This window comes from Lampris incognitus, chromosome 3 (genome assembly GCF_029633865.1).
Source record: "Lampris incognitus isolate fLamInc1 chromosome 3, fLamInc1.hap2, whole genome shotgun sequence".
NCBI classification, from domain to species: Eukaryota; Metazoa; Chordata; class Actinopteri; order Lampriformes; family Lampridae; genus Lampris; species Lampris incognitus.
This window is the reverse complement of record NC_079213.1, coordinates 34,088,518-34,116,175: the sequence shown is the minus strand read 5'-3', so window position 1 is coordinate 34,116,175 and position 27,658 is coordinate 34,088,518. Positions and strand designations below refer to the sequence as shown.

At 45.1% G+C, this 27,658-nt stretch overlaps 1 protein-coding gene across 1 annotated transcript in view; it reads left to right on the top strand.

Moving 5' to 3' along the window:
- Positions 1-27,352, top strand: part of cped1 (cadherin-like and PC-esterase domain containing 1) — a 147,798-nt gene extending 120,446 nt beyond the window's left edge. The window contains exons 15-21 of the mRNA XM_056276721.1: positions 2,973-3,084; positions 4,376-4,512; positions 19,752-19,972; positions 21,407-21,508; positions 22,634-22,721; positions 23,159-23,305; positions 27,131-27,352. Of these exons, the coding sequence (XP_056132696.1) occupies positions 2,973-3,084; positions 4,376-4,512; positions 19,752-19,972; positions 21,407-21,508; positions 22,634-22,721; positions 23,159-23,305; positions 27,131-27,352 (1,029 nt within the window). The remainder of the gene's footprint in view (positions 1-2,972; positions 3,085-4,375; positions 4,513-19,751; positions 19,973-21,406; positions 21,509-22,633; positions 22,722-23,158; positions 23,306-27,130) is intronic.
- Positions 27,353-27,658: the final 306 nt, after the last annotated feature.

The following is a 27,658-nucleotide window of genomic DNA, read 5'->3' as shown; positions in this document are numbered from 1 at the left end:
TGACCCCTAACAACATCTGTTATTATTGTGTGACCTCCCTTAACCCCAACCATTTCACTATTGCGTTTATTGTAGTGGTAGATTATGTAGTGTATGTTCACTTCATATGGTATATCATATACTGTCAAGTGTGATCTATTTAGGCTAACCTGAGTCAAATTCCCCTTGTGTGGGCAGCATGGTGGCCCAGCGGTTAGCACTGTCGCCTCACAGCAAGAGCAAGAAGAGCTTGGTTTCGAACCCTGGGCCGTCCCGGGTCCTTTCTGTGTGGAGTTCGCATGTTCTCCCTGTGTCTGCGGTGGGATTCCACCGGGCGCTCCGGTTTCCTCCCACCATCAAAAAGACATGCATGCGTCCGGGTGGCATGGCGGTCTATTCCGTTGTCTACCAACACGAACGAACAGCATTGCCGGTTCGAATCCCCGTGTTACCTCCGGCTTGGGCGGGCGTACTTACATGTGGGTGTGCGTCCTGGTCGCTGCACTAGCACCTCCCTGGTCAGTCGGGGCACATGTTCGGGGGGGGGGGCGGGGGGAATAGCATGATCCTCCCACATGCTACATCCCCCTGGTGAAACTCCTGACTGTCAGGTGAAAAGAAGCGGCTGGCGCCTCCACATGTATCGGAGGAGACGTGGTAGTCTGCAGCCCTCCCCGGATCCGCAGAGGTGGTGGAGCAGAGACCGGGATGGCTCGGAAGAGTGGGGTAATTAGCCAAGTACAATTGGGGAGGGGAAAAAAAGCGGGGGGGGGGGTCCAAAAAGATATGCATGGTTAGGGTTAATACGCCTGCCTGTGCCCTTGAGCCAGGCAATGGAAACAAGAACTGGAGTTGGTCCCTGGGCGCTGCAGCTGACCACTGCTCCTATAGGATGGATTAAATGCCGAGAATGAATTTCCCCACGGGGATTAATAGAGTACATCCTATCTTATTATCTTACCTTGGACTTTGCTGATAAATCTAATTCTGATTCCGAGATAGAATGAGAGAAGGAAAGGGAGTCGGGAAGGGATGGGAGATAGAAGGAATATGAGACTGAGATACCAGGTTAATAGGAATAATTGGGTCAGTACTTTAGTAGCTGAGTATTATAGTGAGTACTATCAGCTGTGTCGGTAGGATTCTACCTCATGGTACACACATAATTGAATGACCTGTTGCAACCCCCCCCCCATACAGCCTGTCTCGACCCCCCCCACACACACACACACAGAAATTCCAGCAGTTCTAGCACATTACTACTGGACTGTATAGATCATTGGGCTAACAAATCTCAACACTGAGCTGATTTCAACTGTCATTGGTTGTTACAAACATTAAGCACAGTAAACACAACTTCAGTTGGGGACAAATTGAGTGAGGTCAGTCATGTAGGGCAACAGCGGAGGAAGCAGTGAGACTTCTCAACATTACTGCAATTATCAGGAATCGGGGACATTAGTAATTTCATTCCATGCCCCTGCAACGAAATATTCTTTCCCCCAGCCCACAACAGTGCAACACAAAGGCAAATACACATATCCAAACTACAAAAAATCTACAAAACACATATCCGACATATCAAAAAAAAAAAAATTCACTGTCCAGGAGAACAGCCAGCCAGGATGACTGTTGGAACTGCCAGTCTGCATGGGCTAGCAGTTAGCTTAGCCTGCCCCACTTCTGCGTCCTGTCAGACCGCCCGCGGTGTTTCCTTCTCTGGCGCAGCTCCAGGCAGGACCGTGGTCCCTGAGCCCACCAGACGCAGCAGACCAAGCTCTCCCAGCCATCAAACAAAGACACAAAGTTAGACGCAGACATGGACAAAGACACTGCATGGACGGTACTGAGTGAGACCGTCGAAAAATTGAATTCGCGCCGCCATCTTCCCACAACCAAGATCACAACCAAGTTTAAGTTTTCAATTCCAAAACAAAATGGTCATTGGGGTAGGCTACTATCACAAAGACAGGCAACAAGGACAACTAATCCAGTTTAAGTGCAGGATAGAGTTACCAAAGATAGAGAAGACAATCCCATCAGGTTTGGCGAATCTCACAGTGATATTCAAAGGACGGAAAGTCATTGAAGAAAATATGACATTCATATTGAGATGAGGTGAGCATGGTGGTAACAGTCCATGGGCATATGGCTGCAGGCACTGGACTACCTACCATCCATTTGTCAGTTAGACTGCTGCAAAAATCAGCTTTTTACCTCAAACACAGAGACAAAAGAACAGATATTACACTTAGATTTCTATAATTGGAGTTTAACACGTGTGTAAATGGTCTGAGTGTAGCGTAATGCTGAATGCTGCTTAACAACTTCTCTTTGAATTCCTCCATTGTAATGGATGCTTGTAGACCACTTGTAATGATCCGTATTTTATCATACTATTTTGTTGTACCACATTTACTAGGTGTAATTGCCTGATGTAAATCAAAACTTAACATGCTGGGTGGTGTAGCGGTCTATTCTGTTGCCTACCAACACGGGGATCACCAGTTCGAGTCCCCGTGTTACTGCTGGCTTGGTCGGGCGTCCCTACAGTCACAATTGGCCGTGTCTGTGGGTGGGAAGCTGGATGTGAGTATGTGTCCTGGTCGCTGCACTAGCACCTCCTATGGTCGGTTGGGGCGCCTGTTTGGGGGAGGGGGGACTGGGGGGAATAGCGTGATCCTCCCACGCGCTACATCCCCCTGGTGAAACTCCTCACTGTCAGTTGAAAAGAAGCGGCTGGCGACTCCACATGTACCAGAGGAGACGTGGTAGTCTGCAGCCCTCCCCAGATCAGCAGAGGGGGTGGAGCAGCATCTGGGACGGCTCGGCAGATAGACACAAATACATGCACATATAAATGCATACATACATACATACACACACGTACACATTCACATCATTATCTGTAAGAAACATTAAATGTTATGTTATTTTGTATGTTTACATATCACAGGTGATGACTTCTTATTATTTTGTTTTTGTTGTTGCAGGACTGTGGGCTGATCATGCAGCCGGGTCAGCCCTGTGGCCTGGAGCCTCTCCTCAGGCTCAAGAGCAGGCAGCAGGCGTCGTCTCAGCCCTGCACCTCAGGAGATAGTCCAGGTTGGTAGCGTTTCCTCTCTCCAGACCTTTGGCATGAAGCCATGCACCGTGCACGTACGTTTGGTCCCCGACCAGCCAGGCTCTTTGAGATGGAGCCAGCTGACGCACTCTGGCCTTTGATTTATATGTAACGGCTGAGGTGTCAAACTGTGCTGTAAAAACTCAATATCCTTCTCTGCAGGGTCGAGGGTAAATATCAGGTCACACAAAGGGTGGTAGAATATAAAGAGGCGTTGCTCGTTGGTAAGGCTTATTCCCCAGTCCTTTGGTCTTTTGTTTTCTGTCTGTCCTGAATTCTCATCTGAATGGCATTTGTTAGGCTTTGATAGCCAGCCATTTGACAAACTCTATTATATCTACTCATTTATTTCCACTTCATGTGTTGGAAGATGGCAGCGCTAATTCACGTTTGCAGCGGCCTCCCCCAGTACCGGTGTGGGAAGATGGCGGCACGAACTTATATTTGCAGCGGCCTCACCCAGTACCGTCCATGCGGTGTCTTTGTCCACATCTGCTTCCAAGTTTGTTTTGTCTTCGTTTGATGGCTGGGAGAGCTGCTGCTGGATCGGCTGGGAGAGCTTGGTCTGCTGCGTCCTGTGGGCCCAGCGACCATGGCCCTGCCAGAGCTGCGGTCTGACAGGACGTGGAAGTGAGGCAGGCTAAGCTAACTGCTAGCCCATGCTGACCGGCAGTTCTGATAACACCGAGGGCGGTCTGGCGGCCTAGTCTAGCGTTGACTGTGTTTTAGTGTGGAGTGCGGGGAGGTGTGTCAAAGGTGTCTGGCTGGGAGAGCTGGCGTTGGATTGGCTGGGAGAGACTGATCTGCTGTGTCCGGTGGGCCCAGGCACCACAGCCCTGCCAGAGCTGCGGTCTGACAGGACGTGGAAGCAGGGCAGGCTAAGCTAACTGCTATCCCATGCAGACCGGCAGTTGTGACAGTCATCCTGGCTGGCGTTTGTTCTCCTGGATAGCAGAATTTTTTGACTGTTGCACTGAGTGGACTGTGTTGCTAACTGTGTTTTTTTATTTATTTATTTGTTTTTGCTTTGTTCTCTCTGTTTTTGTATGTTTTTGGTGGTGTCGTTTTTGGGAAATTTGGGATGTGTGTTTTTGTCTTTTGTGTCTCACTGCTGTGGGCCGGGGGGAACGGAATTTTGTTTCTGTTGTGTGCGCGGGTACATGAAGGAAATGACAGTAAATTGTTCCTGATTCATCGCCTTAGCGTTCTCATCCGAGCTACTTCACGTCCTGTCTCTGTCTCGCTGTGTTTGTTTTCTCACCCTTCTCCCAGGCCGCTGGGTGGTTCCCTGTCTCAACTGTGCTGATAACCGAACCTGTGACTGGAGGGAGGTAGCCTGGCGACCAGACGGTTGTTATCACCCCTTGCTGGACCGCCCACAGTTACAGGAGTGCTTGATGGACAGAAAGGTATGATCATAGGATGACACTTCAGTTGGCAAGCAAGACTGCTTGTCTGGTCAAGAAGGTAGAAACCGTTGTCATAGAGCATCGTTAGTTGTTCGTCAAGGCATGCTCATTTCTTAGACCTACGGAAAACACACGGCCCCCTCACGGAGTTGTGAATTAATCAATGACAAGTTCAGCATCAGCATGGTTGCATCATGCTTCTCGCAGGCAATCAAGTTCATATCAGCTGCTAGCTAATGCTAACCAGATGGCTCACGTAGACCACTGCCTAGAGACCCAACATCAGCCAGCCATCCTGCTATGTTGCAAACTGAACTGCAAATATGTGTGTATGTGTTGATGAATATTGAGTAAGTGTGTGTGCGTGTGCATGAGATTGTGGAATGTTGTACTAGGCAGCTGTCAGATGCTATTGTAACCTGTGCTCGAACCTTGTTGAAGAGCTACAGACAAACATGCACACCAGGACTCCTGCACGCATGGCGCTGATACGGTACAAATCCAATACGATAAGACAAGATATGATAAAATACAACACAATTTAGTGTTGGATTCCTCTGAAATTTGCTTTGTGTCATCGCCGCTCCATTTTAAGCAAACCCTGGGTGACACAATGCTAATGAAGACTTCCAGCATCTTATGTGTATGGTGAGCTGATTGTCAACATAGTAGATATTAAGAATTAGGAACATGGAACGAAATATCGTTTCCCCCAGCCACAGCAGTGCAACACAAACATATCCAAAACCTACAAGAACACATATATCCATCCATCCATCCATCCATCCATTATCTGAACCGCTTATCCTGCTCTGAAGATCGCGGGGATGCTGGAGCCTATCTGAGCAATCACTGGGCAGCAGGCGGGGAGACACCCTAGACAGGCCGCCGGGCCATCACAGGGCCCACACACACACACCCATTCATACCTAGGGACAATTTAGTACGGCCGATTCACCTGACCTACATGTCTTTGGACTGTGGGAGGAAACCCACGCAGGCAAGGTTGAACTACCCCAGGGCTCGAACCCAGGACCTTCTTGCTGTGAGGCGGCTGCGCTAACCACTGCACCACCGTGCTGCCAGAACACATAAATCCAAACTACAAAAAAAACACATATATCCAACATATCCCAAAAAAATAATAATAATACATTTTACTGTCCAAGAGAGCAAACGCCAGCCAGAATGACTGTCAGAACTGCCGTCTGCATGGGCAAGCAGTTAGCTTAGCCTGCCCCGCTTCCGCGTCCTGTCAGTCTGTGTTTCCTCTTCGGGTGCAGCTCCAGGCAAGGCCATGGTCCTTGAGCCGACCGGAGGACCAGGCTCCCCCAGCTGATCCAGCGCCAGCTCTCCCAGCCAGACACCTTCGACACACCTCCTCACACCCCACACGGCGATACCAAAAACACAGTCAATGCTAGGTGAGGCCGCCGTCAGACTGCCCTCGTGTTATCGGAACTGCCGGTCTGCATGGGCTAGCAGTTAGCTTAGCCTGCTCCGCGTCCTGTCAGACCACCCTCTGTGTTTCTTCTTCGGGTGCAGCTCCAGGCAAGGCCCCGGTCCTTGGTCCCACCGGACGCAGCAGACTAGGCTCCCCCAGCCGATCCAATGCTAGCTCTCCCAGCCAGACACCTTCGACACACCTCCCCGCACTCCACACGTCACCAAAAACACAGTCAATGCCAGGCAAGGCCGCCACCAGACCGCCCTCGATTTTATCGGAACTGCTGGTCTGCATGGGCTTGCAGTTAGCTTAGCCTGCCCTGCTTCTGCATCGTATCAGACTGCCCCCGGTGTTTCCTCTTCAGGCAGGGCCATAGTCCCTAGCCCACAGGACACAGCAGACCAAGCTTCCCCAGCCAAAAGACATTCCTATCTTTCTCCGTTGCAGTACAGAGATCTTTACATTTATCTCAGTTTGTCTCTCTGTCCTTCAGTTTTCCGCCTCTCCACAACACGTCACACGTAAAGATGTTTGGAATTAAGTGATGCTGTACAGGATTTTGTGGTGCCAAGGAAATTTTGATGTGGAGATAATTATTGATGAAATGATTTATTTAAGCTTTTATGTTGGAGTCTTTGAAATCAAAACAGGAAGTAATGGAATGAAGACAAAAGGTTGAATGAAAGAGTGAAAAGGAGCCATCAGCCACAGCATTCAGCTGCTCGTATGGGCCAACTTACTGCCTGTTGCAAAACTTTCTTAAGTCAAAACTTGCCTCGTCCAGATTGGATACACATAGTCTATTTCCTCTGGGGTTAAATTCACATTACATTTAAACCCACACATCATACGGGGGCATCAAAAACACTGACACCCCATAATGTGTAGGCAACACACGTGGAGTACAGCACGTTATACCGATAAAATATGATGCGAGTAGGAAGACATCATACCAGCCCTTGATATCCTACGAACACCACCATCACTGTCCTCTACATCTACACCCTTTATATCCTTTATACGTGGACACCACCATCACTGTCCTCTACAGCTACACCCCTTTATATCCTTTATACATGGACACCCCCATCACTGGCCTCTACAGCTACACCCCTTTATGTCCTTTATATATGGACACCACCATCACTGTCTTCTACATCTACATCCTTTTATATCCTTTATACATGAACACCCCCATCACTGTCCTCTACAGCTACGCCCCTTTATACATGGACACCTTCATCACTGTCCTCTACAGCTACACCTCTTTATATCCTTTATAGATGGACACCACTATCACTGTCCTCAACATCTACACCCCTTTATATCCTTTATACATGGACATCACCATCACTGTGCTCTACAGCTACAACCCTTTATATCCTTTATACATAAATACCATCATCACTGTCCTCTACATCTACACCCCTTTATATCCTTTACCCAATGGAAGTAGGTGGACACAGGCTCGTGCTGACTGACTCTTGGCTAGTCTCGCTAGTCAGAGTCTACTTAAAGGCGTAGTAGTGTCTGGCTGTGGGATTGTGGCTGTTTTTCTATTTTGAAGAAACCAAACTTAAGTGACTCTGCTCCTCCAAAATAGGTTTGAGTTGCAAATACTTTGTGGGACTCATGAGCATCATGGTGGTGATTTAGGGAAGTGAGTAATGGAGAATCTTCTTAACAAAACAACATCCAAAAATGTCAACATCTGTCGACTTCAAGCTTTTGTTTACAAAGACAGCAGAAAAACACACCAGCTAGCAATATGGTATGATTTAGAAGAAGTGACCAGGCAATGTGATAGCTGCTAAGCTAACTCCCGACAGACAAAGGGCCATATTTTAAAAACTAGGCTTTAACTGCAGCCCGTAGGCAAACATGCTAGGACATTGCAGTTCGAAATTAGGAGTTTAAGTCATATTCTTTTAAAATCAGAATCAGAAATTATTTTATTGCCATGTGCATTACATGCACTAGGAATTTAGTGTGGTGTTGGTGCAATTACAAGTACAAGGAAAAATACCGTCTTAAATAAAATGAAATAGAATAAGAATGTGAAAAATACACACATATACAGTGCATCCGGAAAGTATTCACACCCCTTCACTTTCCCCACATTTTGTTATGTTACAGCCTTATTCCAAAATGGATTAAATTCCTTTCTTTCCTCATCAATCTACACATAATACTCCATAATGACAAAGTGAAAAAGGTTTTGTAGAAATTTTTGCAAATTTATTAAAAATAAAAAACTGAAATATTGCATGTACATAAGTATTCACACCCTTTACTCAGTACTTGGTTGAGGCACCCTTGGCAGCGATTACAGCCTCAAGTCTTCTTGGGTATGAAGTTACAAGCTTGGCACACCTATATTTGGGGTATTTCTCCCATTCTTCTCTGCAGATCCTCTCGAGCTCTGTAAGGTTAGATGGGGAGCGTCGCTGCACAGCTATTTTCATTTCATTTCACAGACTTGTCCCGAAGCCACTCCTTCGTTGTTTTGGCTGTGTGCTTAGGGTCATTGTCATGTTGAAAGGTAAACCTTCGCCCCAGTCTGAGGTCCTGAGCGCTCTGGAGCAGGTTTTCATCAAGGATCTCTCTGTACTTTGCTCCATTCATCTTTCCCTCGATCCTGACTAGTCTCCCAGTTCCTGCCGCTGAAGAACATCCCCACAGCATGATGCTGCCACCGCCATGCTTCACTGTAGGGGTGGAATTAGCAAGGTGATGAGAGGTGCCTGGTTTCCTCCAGCTGTGACGTTTGGCATTCAGGCCAAAGAGTTCAATCTTGGTTTCATCAGACCAGAGAATCTTGTTTCTCATGGTCTGAGAGTCCTTTAGGTGCTTTCTGGCAAACTCCAAGCGAGCTGTCATGTGCCTTTTACTGAGCAGAGGCTTCCGTCTGGCCACTCTACCATAAAGGCCTGATTGGTGGAGTGCTGCAGAGATGGTTGTCCTTCTGGAAGGTTCTCCCATCTCCACAGAGGAACGCTGGAGCTCTGTCAGAGTGACCATCGGGTTCTTGGTCACCTCCCTGACCAAGGCCCTTCTCCTCCGATTGCTCAGTTTGGCTGGGCGGCCAGCTCTAGGAAGAGTCCTGGTGGATCCAAACTTCTTCCATTTACGAATGATGGAGACCACTGTGCTCTTCGGGACCTTCAAAGCTGTAGAAATTTGTTTGTACCCTTCCCCAGATCTGTGCCTCAATACAATCCTGTCTCGGAGGTCCACAGACAATTCCTTTGACTTCATGGCTTGGTTTCTGCTCTGACATGCACTGTCAACAGTGGGACCTTATATAGACAGGTGTGTGCCTTTCCAAATCATGTCCCATCCATTGAATTTACTACAGGTGGACTCCAATCAAGATGTAGAAACATCTCAAGGATAATCAGTGGAAACAGGATGAACCTGAGCTCAATTTTGTGTGTCATAGCAAAGGGTGTGAATACTTATGTACATGCAATATTTCAGTTTTTTATTTTTAATAAATTTGCAAAAATTTCTACAAAACCTTTTTCGCTTTGTCATTATGGAGTATTGTGTGTAGATTGATGAGGAAAAAAAAGGAATTTAATCCATTTTGGAATAAGGCTGTAACATAACAAAATGTGGGGAAAGTGAAGGGGTGTGAATACTTTCCGGATGCACTGTATATATATATATACACTACCGTTCAAAAGTTTGGGATCACCCAAACAATTTTGTGTTTTCCATGAAAAGTCACACTTATTCACCACCATATGTTGTGAAATGAATAGAAAATAGAGTCAAGACATTGACAAGGTTAGAAATAATGATTTGTATTTGAAATAAGATTTTTTTTACATCAAACTTTGCTTTCGTCAAAGAATCCTCCATTTGCAGCAATTACAGCATTGCAGACCTTTGGCATTCTAGCTGTTAATTTGTTGAGGTAATCTGGAGAAATTGCACCCCACGCTTCCAGAAGCAGCTCCCACAAGTTGGATTGGTTGGATGGGCACTTCTTTGAGCAGATTGAGTTTCTGGAGCATCACATTTGTGGGGTCAATTAAACGCTCAAAATGGCCAGAAAAAGAGAACTTTCATCTGAAACTCGACAGTCTATTCTTGTTCTTAGAAATGAAGGCTATTCCATGCGAGAAATTGCTAAGAAATTGAAGATTTCCTACACCGGTGTGTACTACTCCCTTCAGAGGACAGCACAAACAGGCTCTAACCAGAGTAGAAAAAGAAGTGGGAGGCCGCGTTGCACAACTGAGCAAGAAGATAAGTACATTAGAGTCTCTAGTTTGAGAAACAGACGCCTCACAGGTCCCCAACTGGCATCTTCATTAAATAGTACCTGTTAGAGCCTGTTTGTGCTGTCCTCTGAAGGGAGTAGTACACATCCGTTCCATCCATTATCTGAACCGCTTATCCTGCTCTCAGGGTCAAGGGGATGCTGGAGCCTATTAATATATATATATATATATATATATATATATACACACACACACACACACACATACATACATATATATATATATATATATATATATATATATACATATATATATATATACATATATATATATATATACATATATATAAAAATCATCATCATTATTCTTCGACCGCAGTCGAGGATCATGCTTGTCATTTGCTGATAGTAGACCGAGGTTGCAACTCCTTCGGAACCCAATTTCTGTCTGGGTAGGTCCCATAGCTTTTACCCCTCCCAGGGCGTCTACAAGGCAGTAGTTTGTTTTGTTATTTAACCCATAACTGGGGTAACCTTGACTCAATTACCAGGACATGTCCACGTTCAAATGGGCCATAGTAATTGGTCTACGGGGGGGTTACTCCAGAGGTTTTCTGCCAGGGTTTGCCCCGCCCTTAGTCTTTGGCTAAATAGCCTATCCCACAAGGCAGCAGGGAGCCGGTTACTTTCTAGGGTGCCGGTGATTTGACCATAGCCAGATCTCCGTTAGTGATAACAGTCTGAACCACGAGAAGGTGGGGTTGGCGTGCCTGGGAGAAGCTTTGTGTTGCACTAGACGTGTGTTTTTGACACACGCCATACTAGACCAGCTCAGACCATGGACTGGCCCCCTTTAGTTGAGCGGTTAGCGATGCTGCCTTGTGGTGCAGTACATCTCAGATCGAAATAGCTCGGTTACATTATATATATGTGTGTGTGTGTGTGTGTGTGTGTGTGTGTGTGTGTGTGTGTGTGTGTGTGAGAGAGAAAAGGGGAGGGGGGTGTGTTAATTATTCCAGGGGGCAGGAGACAGCAATATCAAAGCAATCTTTGATATTGCTGACAGAATGAGTCAAACATGCTTTGAAGCGAGCACAATCAAAAGTTGAGCTGTAACCATGCTGGAGGCTTGGAGTTGTTGGGGGGGATGCTGAAATCTGTAACACATGGACCTGGAGGGGCGGGGGCAGAATAAGTCCGACTTAGAAGAGTTTCTCACGTCTGTTGGGCCAGGCTCCTCTTTAACTAATCTACTTTGCATTATGGGGCCGATGTGTTAACCTCACAAGTAACAGTCGATGTGTAAATGATGAAATATGACACACGTGAAGGGGATGGAGACTCGGCTGAAGTGGTCTGTGTTGGATTTAATTTACACAATTGAAATGGAGCAGACGTTGATAGAGCAGGCGTGAATTCCTCGCGCGGGTGACATATTTTCTATTTGTTGTCTTCGACGGTAGGGTTCAGATTTATGGAGGTCTCTCCTGAAGTCAGAAACGAGCCTGCGAAGACGCCTGATGTCAGCAAGATGAAGCTTCTGACTGTCGGGGACGGTCGTTCAGTTTTACAGCGACGAGTCAAACTGTGTGATGGACGAGTAATGTGGACTGAACCGGCAGCGTTACGGTGTTTCATACACAACAGCACACCACCTGAGTTCACTTTAAAGTCATGAAAAATTCAACAAATTACTTAGATGAAATAAAAATATTAGTAAAAAAGAAAAATAAAGTTGAAATCTGAAACGATAACACAACCCTGCATTAACAATGAAGGAAGGAACAAAATGAAAGGAAGGCTGGAAGCAAGCAAGAGAAAAACAAATAGAAAACAGAAGAAACAAAAACAAATAAACAGAAAAACAACAAAGAACCAAATAAAACAAATCTGACCAACATATAAACAAGTGATAAAATGCAGGAAAATAGAAGGAAAACAAGGAAAGAAACAAAATCAAAAGAAGAAAAAGAGGAAATTAAACCAATAAGCAGAAAAGAGACAAAGGGGGGGGGGGACATGAAAAAAAGGAATATTCAAACAAATAAAACTAAAATATGAAAAAAAACAAACGGAAATAAAGAAATGAACTGAGAACAACAAGATGGAAAAACAAAAATAAAAGACAAAGAAACAAAAAAATAAACACGGAAAGAAAGAAAAAACAAACCAACCGATAGAAAAAAAAGTCAAGAAAGAGAAAGAAATATAAAGAAACAAAGAGAGAAAGAAACAGAAATAAAAATGAATCCTAGAAGAAAAAAGAACAACCAAAAACAAGCAAATGAACTTACAGCCAAGCAAGGAAGAAGAGGAGAGAAAGAAACGAAGACGAAATCACAAAGGAAGAAACAAAGACACGAGGAAACAGCACAAAACCAAGAAAGAATTAAGAGAAAGAAAAACAATAATGGAGAGAAAGGGAAAACGTCAAGAAAAGAACAAAAAGAATGTAAGAGAAAGACAACGCAGTAGACAGACAACATGGAGACAGGCGAGAGAAACGGAAGGGCAGCAGAAGACGTGTTAACAATGAGAGGATGATGTGTTTGTGTTTGTTGTCGTATGAAGCAGGAGTTTATGCAGAGCTGTTTTTCAGCTGTGCAGTCAGCTGGTGAGGCGGGAGAAGAACTGAACCCCGACTTGAACAAAAAAGCCAATTTAACAAAGCACCAGTTTAAAAACTGGCAGGAGCTGATTAACTGGACGGTAATGTGGAACTGTGTGTGTGACTTTACCTCCAGCTGGTATGAAAGGTCTCGGCTCTACTGCTCATGTGCTGCGCAATTTAGAGCTGCAATCCATCACGTTTTCCCATTGTTGTTTCATCCATCTGCACCATGGTGTCAAGCAGCATGCTTCCACGGCTGCAGACTCTCCGGTCTCCGTATATCCGCCTGTTGGACTGTTCTGAGCGGGGAGGGTGAACACTGCTGCCACGGCACACACGTACATGTTGGAATCAACTGCAGCAGGGGAAAAGATGGAAATGTGACGCCGTGCTTCTGTCAGACAGGCAGTCAGTAAGACTAGAGAGCAACGAGACAGTGTAGTTTACTGAACTGTACACTGCCTGCATGAGCTCTGCTCTCTTTTAACAAGGGTGCAGACTGTTTTTTCTTTTAAATAAATTTGTTTTGTTGGGACATCACATCATAATTACACAACATGTCCAGTTGATATATATATATATGTATATATATATATATATATATATATATATATAGCGTTTTTTTGTTTTGTTTTTCCAGAACCATCAATGAGAAAATTGCTCAACTAATGAGGGGTGGAATATCAGTATAGATGTAGGAAAAAAAACTTCTAATACATAGCAGTACATGCTTGTTTTGTGCATCACGCACTCATCAGCTGCTAAGGTCATCATTCATTCATGACATTCATTCTCTTTCATTTAGAAGTCATAACTTACAAATTACAGCAGAAGATGATTTATTTGATTTTTTGTGTTTACTTAAAACAAAGGGTTGACATTTATTTGAGGGAGGGTACGTCCCAGTACATTAGTTGATTATTTGGACTTGGGTAGCATACGACTACCAGACCCTGGAATCAATTTCCTGTTACAGTACAATTTAAATCTGGTCTCATCTTGATTTATTTCTATTTAAAGAGGAACAAATAGATACTGGGTTACATACTGAATAAAGAGTGCAACGCATGAAACAAGCTTGTACTGCTATGTATTCAATATATATATATACACTCACCGGCCACTTTATTAAGCACACCTGTCCAACTGCTCGTTAACGCAAATTTCTAATCAGCCAATCACATGGCAGCAACTCAATGCATTTAGGCATGTAGACATGGTCAAGACGATCTGCTGCAGTTCAAACCGAGTATCAGAATGGGGAAGAAAGGTGATTTAAGTGACTTTGAACGTGGCATGGTTGTTGGTGCCAGACGGGCTGGTCTGAGTATTTCAGAAACTGCTGATCTACTGGGATTTTCACGCACAACCATCTCTAGGGTTTACAGAGAATGGTCCGAAAAAGAGAAAATATCCAGTGAGCGGCAGTTCTATGGGCGAAAATGCTTTGTTGATGCCAGAGGTCAGAGGAGAATGGCCAGACTGGTTCGAGCTGATAGAAAGGCAACAGTAACTCAAATAACCACTAATTACAACCGAGGTATGCAGAAGAGCATCTCTGAACGCACAACACGTCGAACCTTGAGACAGATGGGCTACAGCAGCAGAAGACCACACCGGGTGCCACTCCTGTCAGCTAAGAACAGGAAACTGAGGCTACAATTCGCACAGGCTCACCAAAATTGGACAATAGAAGATTGGAAAAACGTTGACAGGTCTGATGAGTCTCGATTTCTGCTGCGACATTCGGATGGTAGGGTCAGAATTTGGCGTCAACAACATGAAAGCATGGATCCATCCTGCCTTGTATCAACGGTTCAGGCTGTAGTTGGTGGTGTAATGGTGTGGGGGATATTTTCTTGGCACACTTTGGGCCCCTTAGTACCAATTGAGCATTGTGTCAACGCCACAGCCTACCTGAGTATTGTTGCTGACCATGTCCATCCCTTTATGACCACAGTGTTCCCATCTTCTGATGGCTACTTCCAGCAGGATAACGCGCCATGTCATATAGCTCGAATCATCTCAGACTGGTTTCTTGAACATGACAATGAGTTCACTGTACTCAAAGGGCCTCCACAGTCACCAGATCTTAATCCAATAGAGCACCTTTGGGGTGTGGTGGACCGGGAGATTCGCATCATGGATGTGCAGCCGACAAATCTGCAGCAACTGTGTGATGCTATCATGTCAATATGGACCAAACTCTCTGAGGAATGTTTCCAGTACCTTGTTGAATCTATGCCACGAAGGATTAAGGCAGTTCTGAAGGCAAAAGGGGGTCCAACCCGGTACTAGCAAGGTGTACCTAATAAAGTGGCCAGTGAGTGTATATCAGACTGCTGAGATAGGCTCCAGCATCCCCGCGACCCTGAGAGCAGAATCAGCGGTTCAGATAATGGATGGATTAAAATAAATGCAAATAATAATTAATAATGCAAATAATTGCAGTGATGCAAATTATTATTATTTGCAAATAATTGCAAATGCATACATTGCATTTGTTTGTTTGTCAACAGTTGGTATTTCAATATTACGTAAGAATTTATTCACGTTTGAGTCTTTTGGGGGTTGTGATATATAAAGTTTAGAGTAGTATGATTTAAAAGTGGCATTGATTTCCAGGGGACACGTTGTGAGTTGATTTGATTGGACATAGATCTGAGGGATGTATCTCGATGCTGATCGGTTGAAGGGCCAGCAGACGACTGGCTTTGTTGCCAGTTCACAGAGTATTCCTTTTGGTGTCAGTATGATTTGCTCTGCCTTCTCTGTGGAGGAAAGATCAAATTGAGTTTGGAGGTTCACTTTTTGTTGGTACAGATTTGGAATAGGATTTATCACATATTGGCTATCAATATCAGATATTTTATCAATTATGTCCTGTGTCTTTCTGCGTTGCTTACTGTGGTAGGCAGAGTGGGAGATAATTTTCCTCTTCGAAAAGCTTTTCGGGTTTCCCACCCTAATGGTGGGTTAGTCTCGTCTGTGTTGTTAAAGCCCATAAATTGCATCATTAGACGGTAATGATGTATTGAGTCTCCAGTGTGAATTTGCTGCTGATCGAAAATTGAATCTGAGGTCAAGTAATAAAGGGGTGTGGCCTGATAGGATTATTGCTTATTATTCAGAGGAGTGCACGGACAATATTTAGGCTTTGTCTGTGTAAAAAAAATAGTCTCTCCTTAAGTAGATTTGATGTACGTGGGAGAAGTGAATGAATGAATGAAGAATGAGTAAGCTCTAGTAGTGTCTGGGTGTAAAAATCTCCAGGGATCACAGCCTCCGAGGTCCTTCATAAATGTTGTTTGTGCCGTGGCCAACTTTGACAGAGTAGTAAACTTAGAACTTGAGCGATCCAGCTGGGTTTCCATAACACAGTTTAGGTCTCCTCCTAAAATCAAATAATGTGTATCTATACATTTGGGACAGAGGATAGAAGTGTAGTCATAAATTTGGCATCGTCAAAATTAGGGGCATATACACATATTAATATAACTGGTATATGAAAGAGTCTGCCAGAGACAATGATGAAATGCCCATTATGATCAGGCACTATTTTTTCAGGTGTAAACTGAAGCTTTTTAGAAATCAAAATAGCTGTTCCTCTTGCTTTTGAGTTAAATAATGAATGGAATACCTGTCCAAACCACAGCCGCCTCAGCCTTGTGTGATCACTTAATTTAAGGTGAGTTTCCTGGAGGAAAACAATATCAGCCCTATGAAGCTTAATGTGTTGGAAGACTTTCGCCCTTTTGATAGGACCATTTAAACCTCTCACATTCCATGAAAATCATTTTCGCATGCAGCTTCTTGGTCATGCTGTCATTATTAGCCTCAGTCATAAATCCTACTAAATATAATCACTGGAAAGATATAATTTACCCAATATATATTTAGTATATGAAACCAGCTGTACTTGACATGACAGTAAACACATGTGACATATTTAAAAACTAAAATGGAACAAGCTTAGCAGCATGAGAACAATCTGCTAAAACTTCCAAATCCTATGCTTGTCCTTCCTTAGAAGCGAGCAGCAGGTCTCTTACACAGTCACACTCCCAGTGAACAATGCAGTGTCAGACTTAAGCAAACCCAATAAGCAGCAGGGGAACCCCCGCATGTATGTTTAACCATGTAGTAACTGTAAACAAGTACACCTGATATCAGTACCGTTAACGTTTAAACTATACTTAAGTTTGTGTAATTAAGTAATTGCCATCAAACACAAAACTCAGCATTGATTTTCCAAGAACTTGTGCAATCAGAACCAGTCTTTGACTTATAATAATAAATGATAAGCTTTTATCATTTATTAAGTTTTAAGAAGTGATTTAAAAAAAGGGAGTGAGTTTGCTAGCCCAATTTCCTCAGGTAGGGTGTTCCAGAGTTGTGGGCTCTTGCAGAAAATGCCCGGCTGCCTTTAGTAACAAGGCTCGCTGAGGGAACAGTTAAAAAGGACCTGCCTGAGGAGTGCAGGCAGTGACCAGGCCCATAGGGTGTTAGTAAATCAGTGATATATGTAGGACCAAGGCCATGTACAGCTTTAAAAGTAATTAGTAAAAGTTTCAAATCAATCCTATACCTAACAGATAGCCAATGACGCATTGCAAGAGTGGTAGTGATGTGTTCATGTCTCTTGGAATTTGTTAACAGTCTGGCAGCTGAGTTTTGGATGAGCTGGAGGCAGAAGATGGACTTTTGACTGAACCCTTAATACAGGGATTTACAATATTCCAGACCTGATGAGATGAATGCATGGATGAGTTTTTCAAGGTCCATTTGAGGTAGAAATTTTTTAACTTTTGTGATGTTCCTAATTTGGAGAAAGCTATTTTATTTTTTCTGTGCTATTTTAGTGATTTGTGTCAAAACGGAGCTTGGAGTCAAAAAAGACACCCAAATTGAGAGTGCGTAACATTGGAGGACAGGTTCCCTAGACTCTTTTCCAGCTCGCTCGTTAGGTTAGGGGGGCCAAATAAAAGGACCTCAGATTTGGACTCATTGAGCCAGAGGAAGTTTTGTGACATCCAGCACTTAATATCAGATAGACGAGCATAAACGAGAAAGATTGTGTATGTAATTACCAGTAAGTGGGACATAAACCTGGGTGTCATCCGCGTAACAGTGAACATTAATATTATGATGACAGTTGATCTGACCCAGGGTGAGCATGTAAATGGAAAATAATAATGAACCAAGAATTGACCCCTGGGGGACACCACATGTGAGGGGGGCAGGGGATGAGAATTCTCCCATAACAACAGAGAAAGATCTGTCAGATAGGTAGGATTGGAACCAGGCAAGAGCAGTATCCTTAATGCCAACATAGTTTTCCAAGTGATTTAAAAGGCTGTCATGGTCGACTGTAACAAAAGTGGAACTCAGTTCAAGCAGAATCAAAATTGAGCAAGCACCGATTTTGTTTCTTTTGTGTGTGTGTGTGTGTGTGTGTGTGTGTGTGTGTGTGTTTTGTGTCCAGTTGGCACATGTATCTTTAAAATAAAACCTAATGAAAAGTAAATGATCAAAAAAAAAAGAGAGCAAGTAACCTAAGTCGGTAGTGAGCAATAAGTCGTTGGTAACTTTAATGAGAGCCGTTTATGTGCTGTGGTGAGTATGGGATCCTGATTGAAATTGTTCAAAAATGCTACAACTATTCATGTCTGTGATTAACTGAAGAGCAACAGACTTGCATAACAAGCCAGGTGGCTTGCTATGAGTTTGAAATCAGTCGGCCTTGTAGTTAATCACCCCGTAGCATTCAATCGTGAAAGGGAACTGGTCAGAAGTGCTAAGTTCTTAGTTATTATTCAAATAGGGTCCTTCAAAGACATAGGCGGAAGTGTTAACATTAAACTTTTTAACATCAAAGACCACGTTTTCGACCAGTATTGACCATAGCACATTCTAGGCATCTGTTCGTAGAATGTTTCTGCTGCGGCAGGGGTATCGAAATGATGTTTGTTGCCGTCAGCGGTGATGCAGAGACAAGCTGAGTGATGTAGGGCAAAAGCGATTCCAGCTTTGTGAAATTTAGCCTTGATATCGTTGAACGCCACCTGCTGCTTGGCCAAGTTTGCACTCATGTCAGGGAAGAACAGGATGCTGTTGCCGTTGAACTCTATTTCCTTTTCGTGCATGCTGGCCCAACGAAACACACGCTCCTTGTCCTGAAAGCAGTGGAATCTTACGATGATGGCACGGGAATGTTCACCTTGGTTAGGCTTTGGAGCTGGTGTTCTGTGTGCTCTGTCCAATTCCGGTGGTTTCGGGAAAATCTCACCTCCAATGATTTTGTGGATGAGCTGTCAGATGAATTCTGATGGTGAACTTCGTTCAATCCCGTCTGGTAAGCCAACGATTCTTAGATTCTGTGGTCTGGATCAGTTTTCGAGGTCTTCTGCTTTGGTTGCTAATGCTGCGTTAGCCTTTTCAAGCTTATCCAGTCTAAATGTTAGCTCAGCTAGCTCATCGCTGTGGTTAGTGAGTGTACTTTCCATGGTCGTTATCTTTTGATTATGTGAGTCCAATGCAGTGCTGATGGTGTCCAGAGAAATCTGTATAGGTGAAAGGGAGGTCTCCAAAGATGTAGAGAGGTATGTTTTGAGTTCCGCAGCCAGGCTCTCGTGGTTTTTCTCAAGTTCTTTCACTAAGTTAGCAATGGTTAGCATATCTGCCATCTTAGCCTCAGGAGCTGCTTGAGTTGCGGCCCAGTCTCCTTTCGCTTGTCGTGGTTGTCTCAACATTGCTGGCCAACTTATTTGGAAACCAAGTACAGTTATTGTCTAATTTATGCAAGTAAATGAGATAAATATACGAGTGGTGCAAATGGAATTATGGGAAATGCAGGACCTATCCCTCAGCACAGCAGTCTCCTTAATTGCCCAACCAGAAGTTGGGTGCAGACTATTTACCTTCTTTTTCCCTTCTTTTTTCCTTTTCAGATGCTGTTCATAGGTGATTCCACGAACCGTGGTATGATGTACTTTCTGATGGAGAGGGTGAACTCCAGCCTGGAGGACTGGGGAAAGGCCCACGACACGCTGCTCTACAGCAACCTGAACCACGGCCGTACGCAAATAAGCTACTCTTATTACCCACGATTCTGGCTGGAAAGAAGCCTCAGACCCACCTTCCAACAGGCCCTGGAGCAGCTCCTATTCAGGTGAGTCAAGGTCGGATTATGGGACCATGTGGCGCATGTGGACCTCCCCAACAGCCGCCCACCCCCACCTTTGTCTACCATTTGTGTGTATGTTGAACTAGAAATTTCCATTATTCCCTTTTACAGATCCCGCTGTATTCACACTTAGTGGTGCTTAGGTTGTCGGAGAACCGGTGTTGAGTTATTGGTGAGGCGTGAATTTCGACTGTTAGTTTGTTGGCAGGGAAGTCCATCAGAGAGTGATTTGGTCCTACATTAGAATAAACCTATTTTCTTATGAAACGCACTAAAAATAATCACATTAGTAATTCCATAGCTCAACCTCAGCCCACTGTGTTAACACACTGAAAAAGAGCTATACATACACATACACACACTCATATATGTACACCCATAAACTATAAACTAATCTTATGAATTATTTTAGGAAATATTTTCAGTTACTAAATGAAATGATGAATGTATACACTAGACAGGCTCTGTAACCGGGGGCTGCGCTCCAACATCTAGCCTGTGTATTTTTAATGAGCCTGCGTGTAAGATGTATACATGACCACATAATAACCAGACAATAAAAGATTTGAGGACCCCTGGTGGTCCAGGTCCCCGGGACATGTGCCCCGCATGGCTGGTTACTAATAATACCTTGGGGGGGGGGGTCACATCTTCTCCTGTGAGAGAAAGTCAAGGAGGAGAAATAGTCATATTTTAATTTTCCTAATGGCCTGGCGGCCTGTCCAGGGTATCTCCCCACCTTTCACCCAAAGACTGCTAGGATAGGCTCCAGCATCCCCGCGACCCTGTGTAGGATAAGCGGTTTGGATGATGGATGGGTGGATGATCCTTGCCTTACATTTTACACAGCTCCACTTCCTAAAGAGGTGTCACAACACAACTATGACACAGCCCCAACTTGTCATGAATATTTAATTTAAATCATGGCAGAACATAAATCTACCATATCACCTCTTTCTTGTGCTACAAGATTGCATCAAATGTAGTGCGACATAAGTGTCTTTGTACTTGCCTATGAGCACTGCCCAGTCACATTCATGTGTGGGATGTGGTATAGTTCTTTTACTGCTGTTGGGAGATAAGGGCTAACCACTTTGCTCTGATCAAAAGCGTAGCAGCCATGTGTCAGGAGGTACGCCAGACTGATGTTACACAGCAGAGCTGCTAACCACCAATCTCACACATCTTTAGTTGTGGTCACTGCCCAGGAAACAGACTGGATTCACTTGAGCTCATAAGCTGCCATTTTAGTGAACACAACTGTTCAGCCTGCAGGATCTGTACATGCATTGGTTTCAGTCTGTTTTATTGGCGCTTCCAGGAGCACGCTGGAGATTTAATCTGTTCATTTAGTGTTTGCAATCGCTGATATCACCATGTGTTCATGGATTCATGACATTTGCATGGCCGTTCCTTAAGGTCACGACCCCTGGTGAACTCCCAGCAGACGGTGCTGGTGGCTGGAGGTGTTCAGTGGCTCAAAACCAATCACCTTAAAGTCATCAGAGAGGTGCTGGAGAGGTAACTTATATCACACACACACACACAGGCAACACATTTAGCCATATACTGGTCAAAGATGGAAAAAATTGTTGTTTTCTATGTTTGTTGTAGGAGATGCCATGTAACAATTTTTATTCTATTTTAGATAATTAACTTATTTCAGTCATCTTGGGTGTGCTCACATTCGTTTCAGTTACTTGATTAATCAATTTATGGACCATCGGTTACTCAACCACTGTCTCACTCCCAACTGTGCCACCGTGTTAACTAGCAATTAACTAGTTAACTGTGTTAGGGGCGTCCGGGTGGCACGGCGGTCTATTCCATTGCCTACCTACCCGAGCATCACCGGTTCGAATCCCCATGTTACCTTCGGCTTGGTCGGGCGTCCCTACAGACACAATTTGTCGTGTCTGTGGGTGGGAAGCCGGATGTGGGTATGTGTCCTGGTCATTGCTCTAGCGCCTCCTCTGGTCGGCCGGGGTGCCTGTTTCGGGGGGAGGGGTAACTTGGGGGAATAGTGTGATCCTCCCACGCGCTATGTCCCCCTGGTGAAACTCAACCTCACTGTCAGGTGAAAAGAAGCGGCTGGCGACTCCACATGTATTGGAGGAGGCATGTGGTAGTCTGCAGCCCTCCGGCAGAGGGGGTGGAGTAGTGATTGGGACAGCTCGGAAGAGGGGGTAATTAGTCGGGTACAATTGGGGAGAAAAATCCAAGAAAAAAAAACTACTTAACCATGTTTACTAGCAGTGGTTAGCGCTGTCGCCTCACAGCAAGAAGGTCCTGAGTTCAAACCCTGGGGTTGTCCAAACATGGGGGCCATCCCAGGTCCTTTCTGTGTGGAGTTTGCATGTTCTCACCATGTCTGGTGGGTTTTCTGCGGGTGTTCCGGTTTCCCCCACCATCAAAAAGACATGCATGTTAGGGTTAATACCCCTGTATGTGCCCCTGAGCAAGGCATGTCAAGACGAACTGGAGGTGGTCCCCGGTCGCTGCACGGCAGCTGCCCACTGCTCCTAGCTACACAGCTAGGATGGGTTAAATGCAGAGTGACATTTCCCTACGGGTTTAATAAAGTATATCAAAATCAAAACAAATCACTTGCTCATCTTTACCCCGTCTCTCCTCTCCCCCCGCCAGAGAAGGTCTGAATAAGATAATGGTGGTGGTGAAGTCTCTGGGAATGGGTTTCCATCTGCCTGTGGACGGGATCCGCTCACTCAGCCTGGTATGTTCACAATCACATCCCATCTTTCTTTCAGCAAAGCCTTCCAATTCCTCGTTCCGTATGCCCTATCCACACCTTCATGTTCCCCTGTGAGCAGCGTGCTCCTGAGCGATTCTGTGGCTGACCCATCAAATTAAAATAAACAGCTAATCCCACACCTCCCAGTGGTGCCGGCCGCATTTACTTGAGACATTAACAGCTACTATACCTTGGCTCATTATGCACTTGTGGAGCCAGCAACAGCGATGCCTCCACTAGCTCAAAGAACTTCAACATATGGACCCAGTTCCAAGCTGAGTTCTCTGAAATGTGACCCATTCACAACCAGAGTCAGATCCTCAGGTTTACTGCTCTTCAGAGTATTAAAGAAAACAGACCAACAGCTTTCTCTGCATGCTGGCAAACGGATGTTTCTGAGCTGTTTCTCAATCCCTCAGGAAGGAGTACGGGAGCTCTACCGAGAGAACAGCAGAATCATCGCAACAGTGAAGCACTACGGATATGAGGTGATCGACACTTTTTCCATCACCATGGGCCGATACAAGGAGTTCCTGCAGGGACGCTGTGCCTGCCATTTTCATGAGGTAACCCACACGTCAGCGAAGAATAAAATAAAGTCTTCGGTTGATCCCCCAGCTGGGTCTCAGAATCGCAGAACCGTTTCATGTGACTGCCAGGCTAGGCGTGGCCCGCAGTCTAACAGGTACAACATGTCTGCTTGGATCATCAAGACAATTAGGTCTGGTTTGCCGTGAGAGACCTTCAGCCCGAGAAATACAGCCAGGCCTCTTACAAAGATTCTGCTGGGTAGTTCCTGAACTAACCCGACATCGTCTCATGTTCACTACCGGCTCTGCCGAAGCTGAGACGGTGTCCTACAAAAGCCTCAGAGGCCCGTTACGTGGAAGACTAAACAGTGTTTTCAGGTAGTGAGGAAAGCACAGCTCTGATAGTACAGTCTATCTCTTCTCTTCCCTCCCTGCAGAGAACTGTTTAGGAAGAACTCGCTCTCTGTTCCTTCCCTCGTTCCAGTTCCCTGTAAAATAGCAGCTTTTGTTTATGTGTGACAATAAAATTGACATCTGCTTGATTTAATGAGTAATTAGCAATTAGGCTGCACTGTAAAACACACATTGGTAGCAGCTGGGCCTTTAAGCGTGTGTGTGTGTGTGTTGGGGGGGGGGGGATTTCAGGGGGGTGAGGCTGCATGTATAGCAGGCCCCCAGCCCTGCGTCCCTGTGCACATGGCTCTTAAACGACAATAAATAACAGTATGAGGAAACGGAGTGAGCTCATATTGTAACAGGACTGTCTCTTACAATACTGAGTTTGGTAGCGTTGTAAACTGAAGGCCACAGGCGAAAGCTGGCTGTGGCTGCACAGCGTTGCTCTGTGTTGCACTCCATGTAGGCTGATGCCAGGAGCTGTTATTGAGTAACAAAATGAGAGGCGAAATTGGGTGAATTTCTCTCTGGTTAGACTTCATATTAGCATTGGACGTGTTATCCAGGGGGGAATTTTTCCCCCCGTTTTCTCCCCAATTATATCCAGCCAATTACCCCACTCTTCCAAGCTGTCCCGGTCGCTACTCCACCCCTCTGCTGATCCGGGGAGGGCTGCAGACTACCACATGTCTCCTCCGATACATGTAAAGTCGCCAGCCGCTTCTTTTCACCTGACAGTGAGGAGTTTCACCAGGGGGACGTAGCACGTGGGATGATCACACTATTCCCTGAAGCCCCCCCCCCCCAAAACAAAACAAAACAGGCGCCCCAACTAACCAGAGGAGGCGCTAGTGCAGCGACCAGGACACATACCCACATCCGGCTTCCCACCCACAGACACAGCCAATTGTGTCTGTAGGGACACCTGACCAAGCCGGAGGTAACACGGGGATTCGAACCAGCGATCCCCATGTTGGTAGGCAACGGAATAGACCGCCACGCTACCCGGACGCCCCATCCAGGTCTCTTAGGCTTTGGAATAGCTCAGGTAGCCAAAATTGGTGCTGTTCTTCAAACCCCTGTCTAAAAGCCATTCCTGCTAATACACCTTAATTTTTTCTTACCTGTTGTATTTACTGCTTACTCCGTTCTTTAGCTCTCCAGTCTTCATTTCATGATTTTGGTCTTTTATATGAATATTTTACTGTCAGTCAAGCACACAGTAAATTTGTTTTGGGAAAGGGATGATAATGAGGATAAAAATTGACGTGTTTTTTTATTTGTTTTACTAAACAAGGACCATGCAAAAAAAACTTAATCTCATAATGAGAAGAGATGATTTATGCCAGATTTAACTGTTAACTGTTTTCCATCTAACATCCCCAGACAGGTACACACAGAGCAATTACCAGACACTAACAACACTCTTACCAGCATACATCACCATGTTAATACCAGCACACATCACCCTGTTAATACCAGAACACATCACTGTGTTAATACCAGCACACATCACCCTGTTAATACCAGCACAAATCACCATACCAGCACACATCACCATGTTAATACCAGCACACGTCACCATGTTAATACCAGCACACATCACCATACCAGCACACATCACCCTGTTAATACCAGCACACGTCACCATACCAGCACACATCACCCTGTTAATACCAGCGCACATCATACCAGCACACATCACCCTGTTAATACCAGCACACGTCATCGTGTTAGTACCAGCACACGTCATCATGTTAATACCACCACACATCACCCTGTTAATACCAGCACACATCAACATGTTAATAACAGCACACATTACCCTGTTAATACCAGCACACATCACCCTGTTAATACCAGCACACATCACCATGTTAATACCAGCACACATCACCGTGTTAATACCAGCACATGTCACCATGTTAATACCAGCACACATCACCATACCGGCACACATCACCCAGTTAATACCAACACACCTCACCATACCAGCACACATCACCCTGTTAATACCAGCACACATCACCATGTTAATACCAGCACACGTCACCATGTTAATACCAGCACACATCACCATACCGGCACACATCACCCTGTTAATACCAGCACACATCACTATACCAGCACACATCACCCTGTTAATACCAGCACACATCACCATGTTAATACCAGCACACGTCACCATGTTAATACCAGCACACATCACCATACCGGCACACATCACCCTGTTAATACCAGCACACATCACCATACCAGCACACATCACCCTGTTAATACCAGCGTACATCATCGTGTTAATACCAGCGTACATCACCATGTTAATACCAGCACACATCACCGTGTTAATACCAGCGAACATCACCATACCGGCACATATCACCCTGTTAATACCAGCACACATCACCATACCAGCACAAATCACCCTGTTAATACCAGCACACATCACCATACCAGCACACATCATCCTGTTAATACCAGCGCACATCATCATACCAGCACACATCACCCTGTTAATACCAGCACACATCACCATGTTAATACCAGCACACATCACCCTGTTAATACCAGCACACATCACCATGTTAATACCAGCACACATCACCATGTTAACACCAGCACACATCAACATGTTAACACCAGCACACGTCACCCTGTTAATACCAGCACACGTCACCATGTTAATACCAGCACACATCACCCTGATAATACCAGCACACGTCACCCTGATAATACCAGCACACGTCACCATGTTAATACCAGCACACGTCACCATGTTAATACCAGCACACATCACCATGTTAATACCAGCACACGTCACCATTTTAATACCAGCACACATCACCATGTTAATACCAGCACACGTCACCATGTTAATACCAGTACACATCGCCATGTTAATACCAGCACAGGTCACCATGTTAATACCAGCACACGTCACCATGTTAACACCAGCACACATCACCATGTTAACACCAGCACACGTCACCATGTTAATACCAGTACACATCACCATGTTAATACCAGCACACGTCACCATGTTAATACCAGCACACATCACCATGTTAACACCAGCACACATCACCATGTTAATACCAGCACACGTCACCATGTTAATACCAGCACACATCACCATGTTAACACCAGCACACGTCACCATGTTAATACCAGTACACATCACCATGTTAATACCAGCACACCTCACCATGTTAACACCAGCACACATCACCATGTTAACACCAGCACACATCACCATGTTCATACCAGTACACATCACCATGTTAATACCAGCACACATCACCATGCTAACACCAGCACACATCACCATGTTAATACCAGCACACATCACTGTGTTAATACCAGCAGATTCCTGCAGCTCAGATGTAACAATACTGTAATGTCATAGTTATTACTATAAAATTACACTTCATCAGGATCACGGTGTCTCTGTCTTCTCTCGGGCAGGTTGAGAAGCTGTGGTTTCCCAAGGTTCCGCTCCACATGAGGATAAACACCCTCCAGCCCGGCGCTGGAACCGGACTTGGCGGTCGTTCTTCCTCTCTGGCCGCGGGCCAGTGGGTGGGCTCTAACGGCTCATCCTATCATGTGAGAGGACCAGTCAACCAGGTGTACTCTGAGATCCTGCTGAGTCGCCTGTGTCCTGCACACACAGACCGGCGAGACTAGAACTCCCGAGAGTGTGCGTGCATGTGCGTGTGTGTGTGCGCGCGCGTGTATAAAAGACTTTGAGGCCATTCCATGTGAGATGTGAAGGAGTAAGTGGAGAGTTCGGACCGCTCGACCACGAGATAGGCATCCCATCCCAGTCTTGTTCACCCGCTCTGATTTGCTGGCTAAATGAGTGCCGCGTCATGTGATTTGAACTTGAAAGGCTAGCAGAGTCGCGAGTCTGCCATCTGGTAGAGCAGAGGAAATACTCGAGAACCACTGATGGATCATTAAAGAGAGGAAGGGGGGCATTAAGGGGAAAAA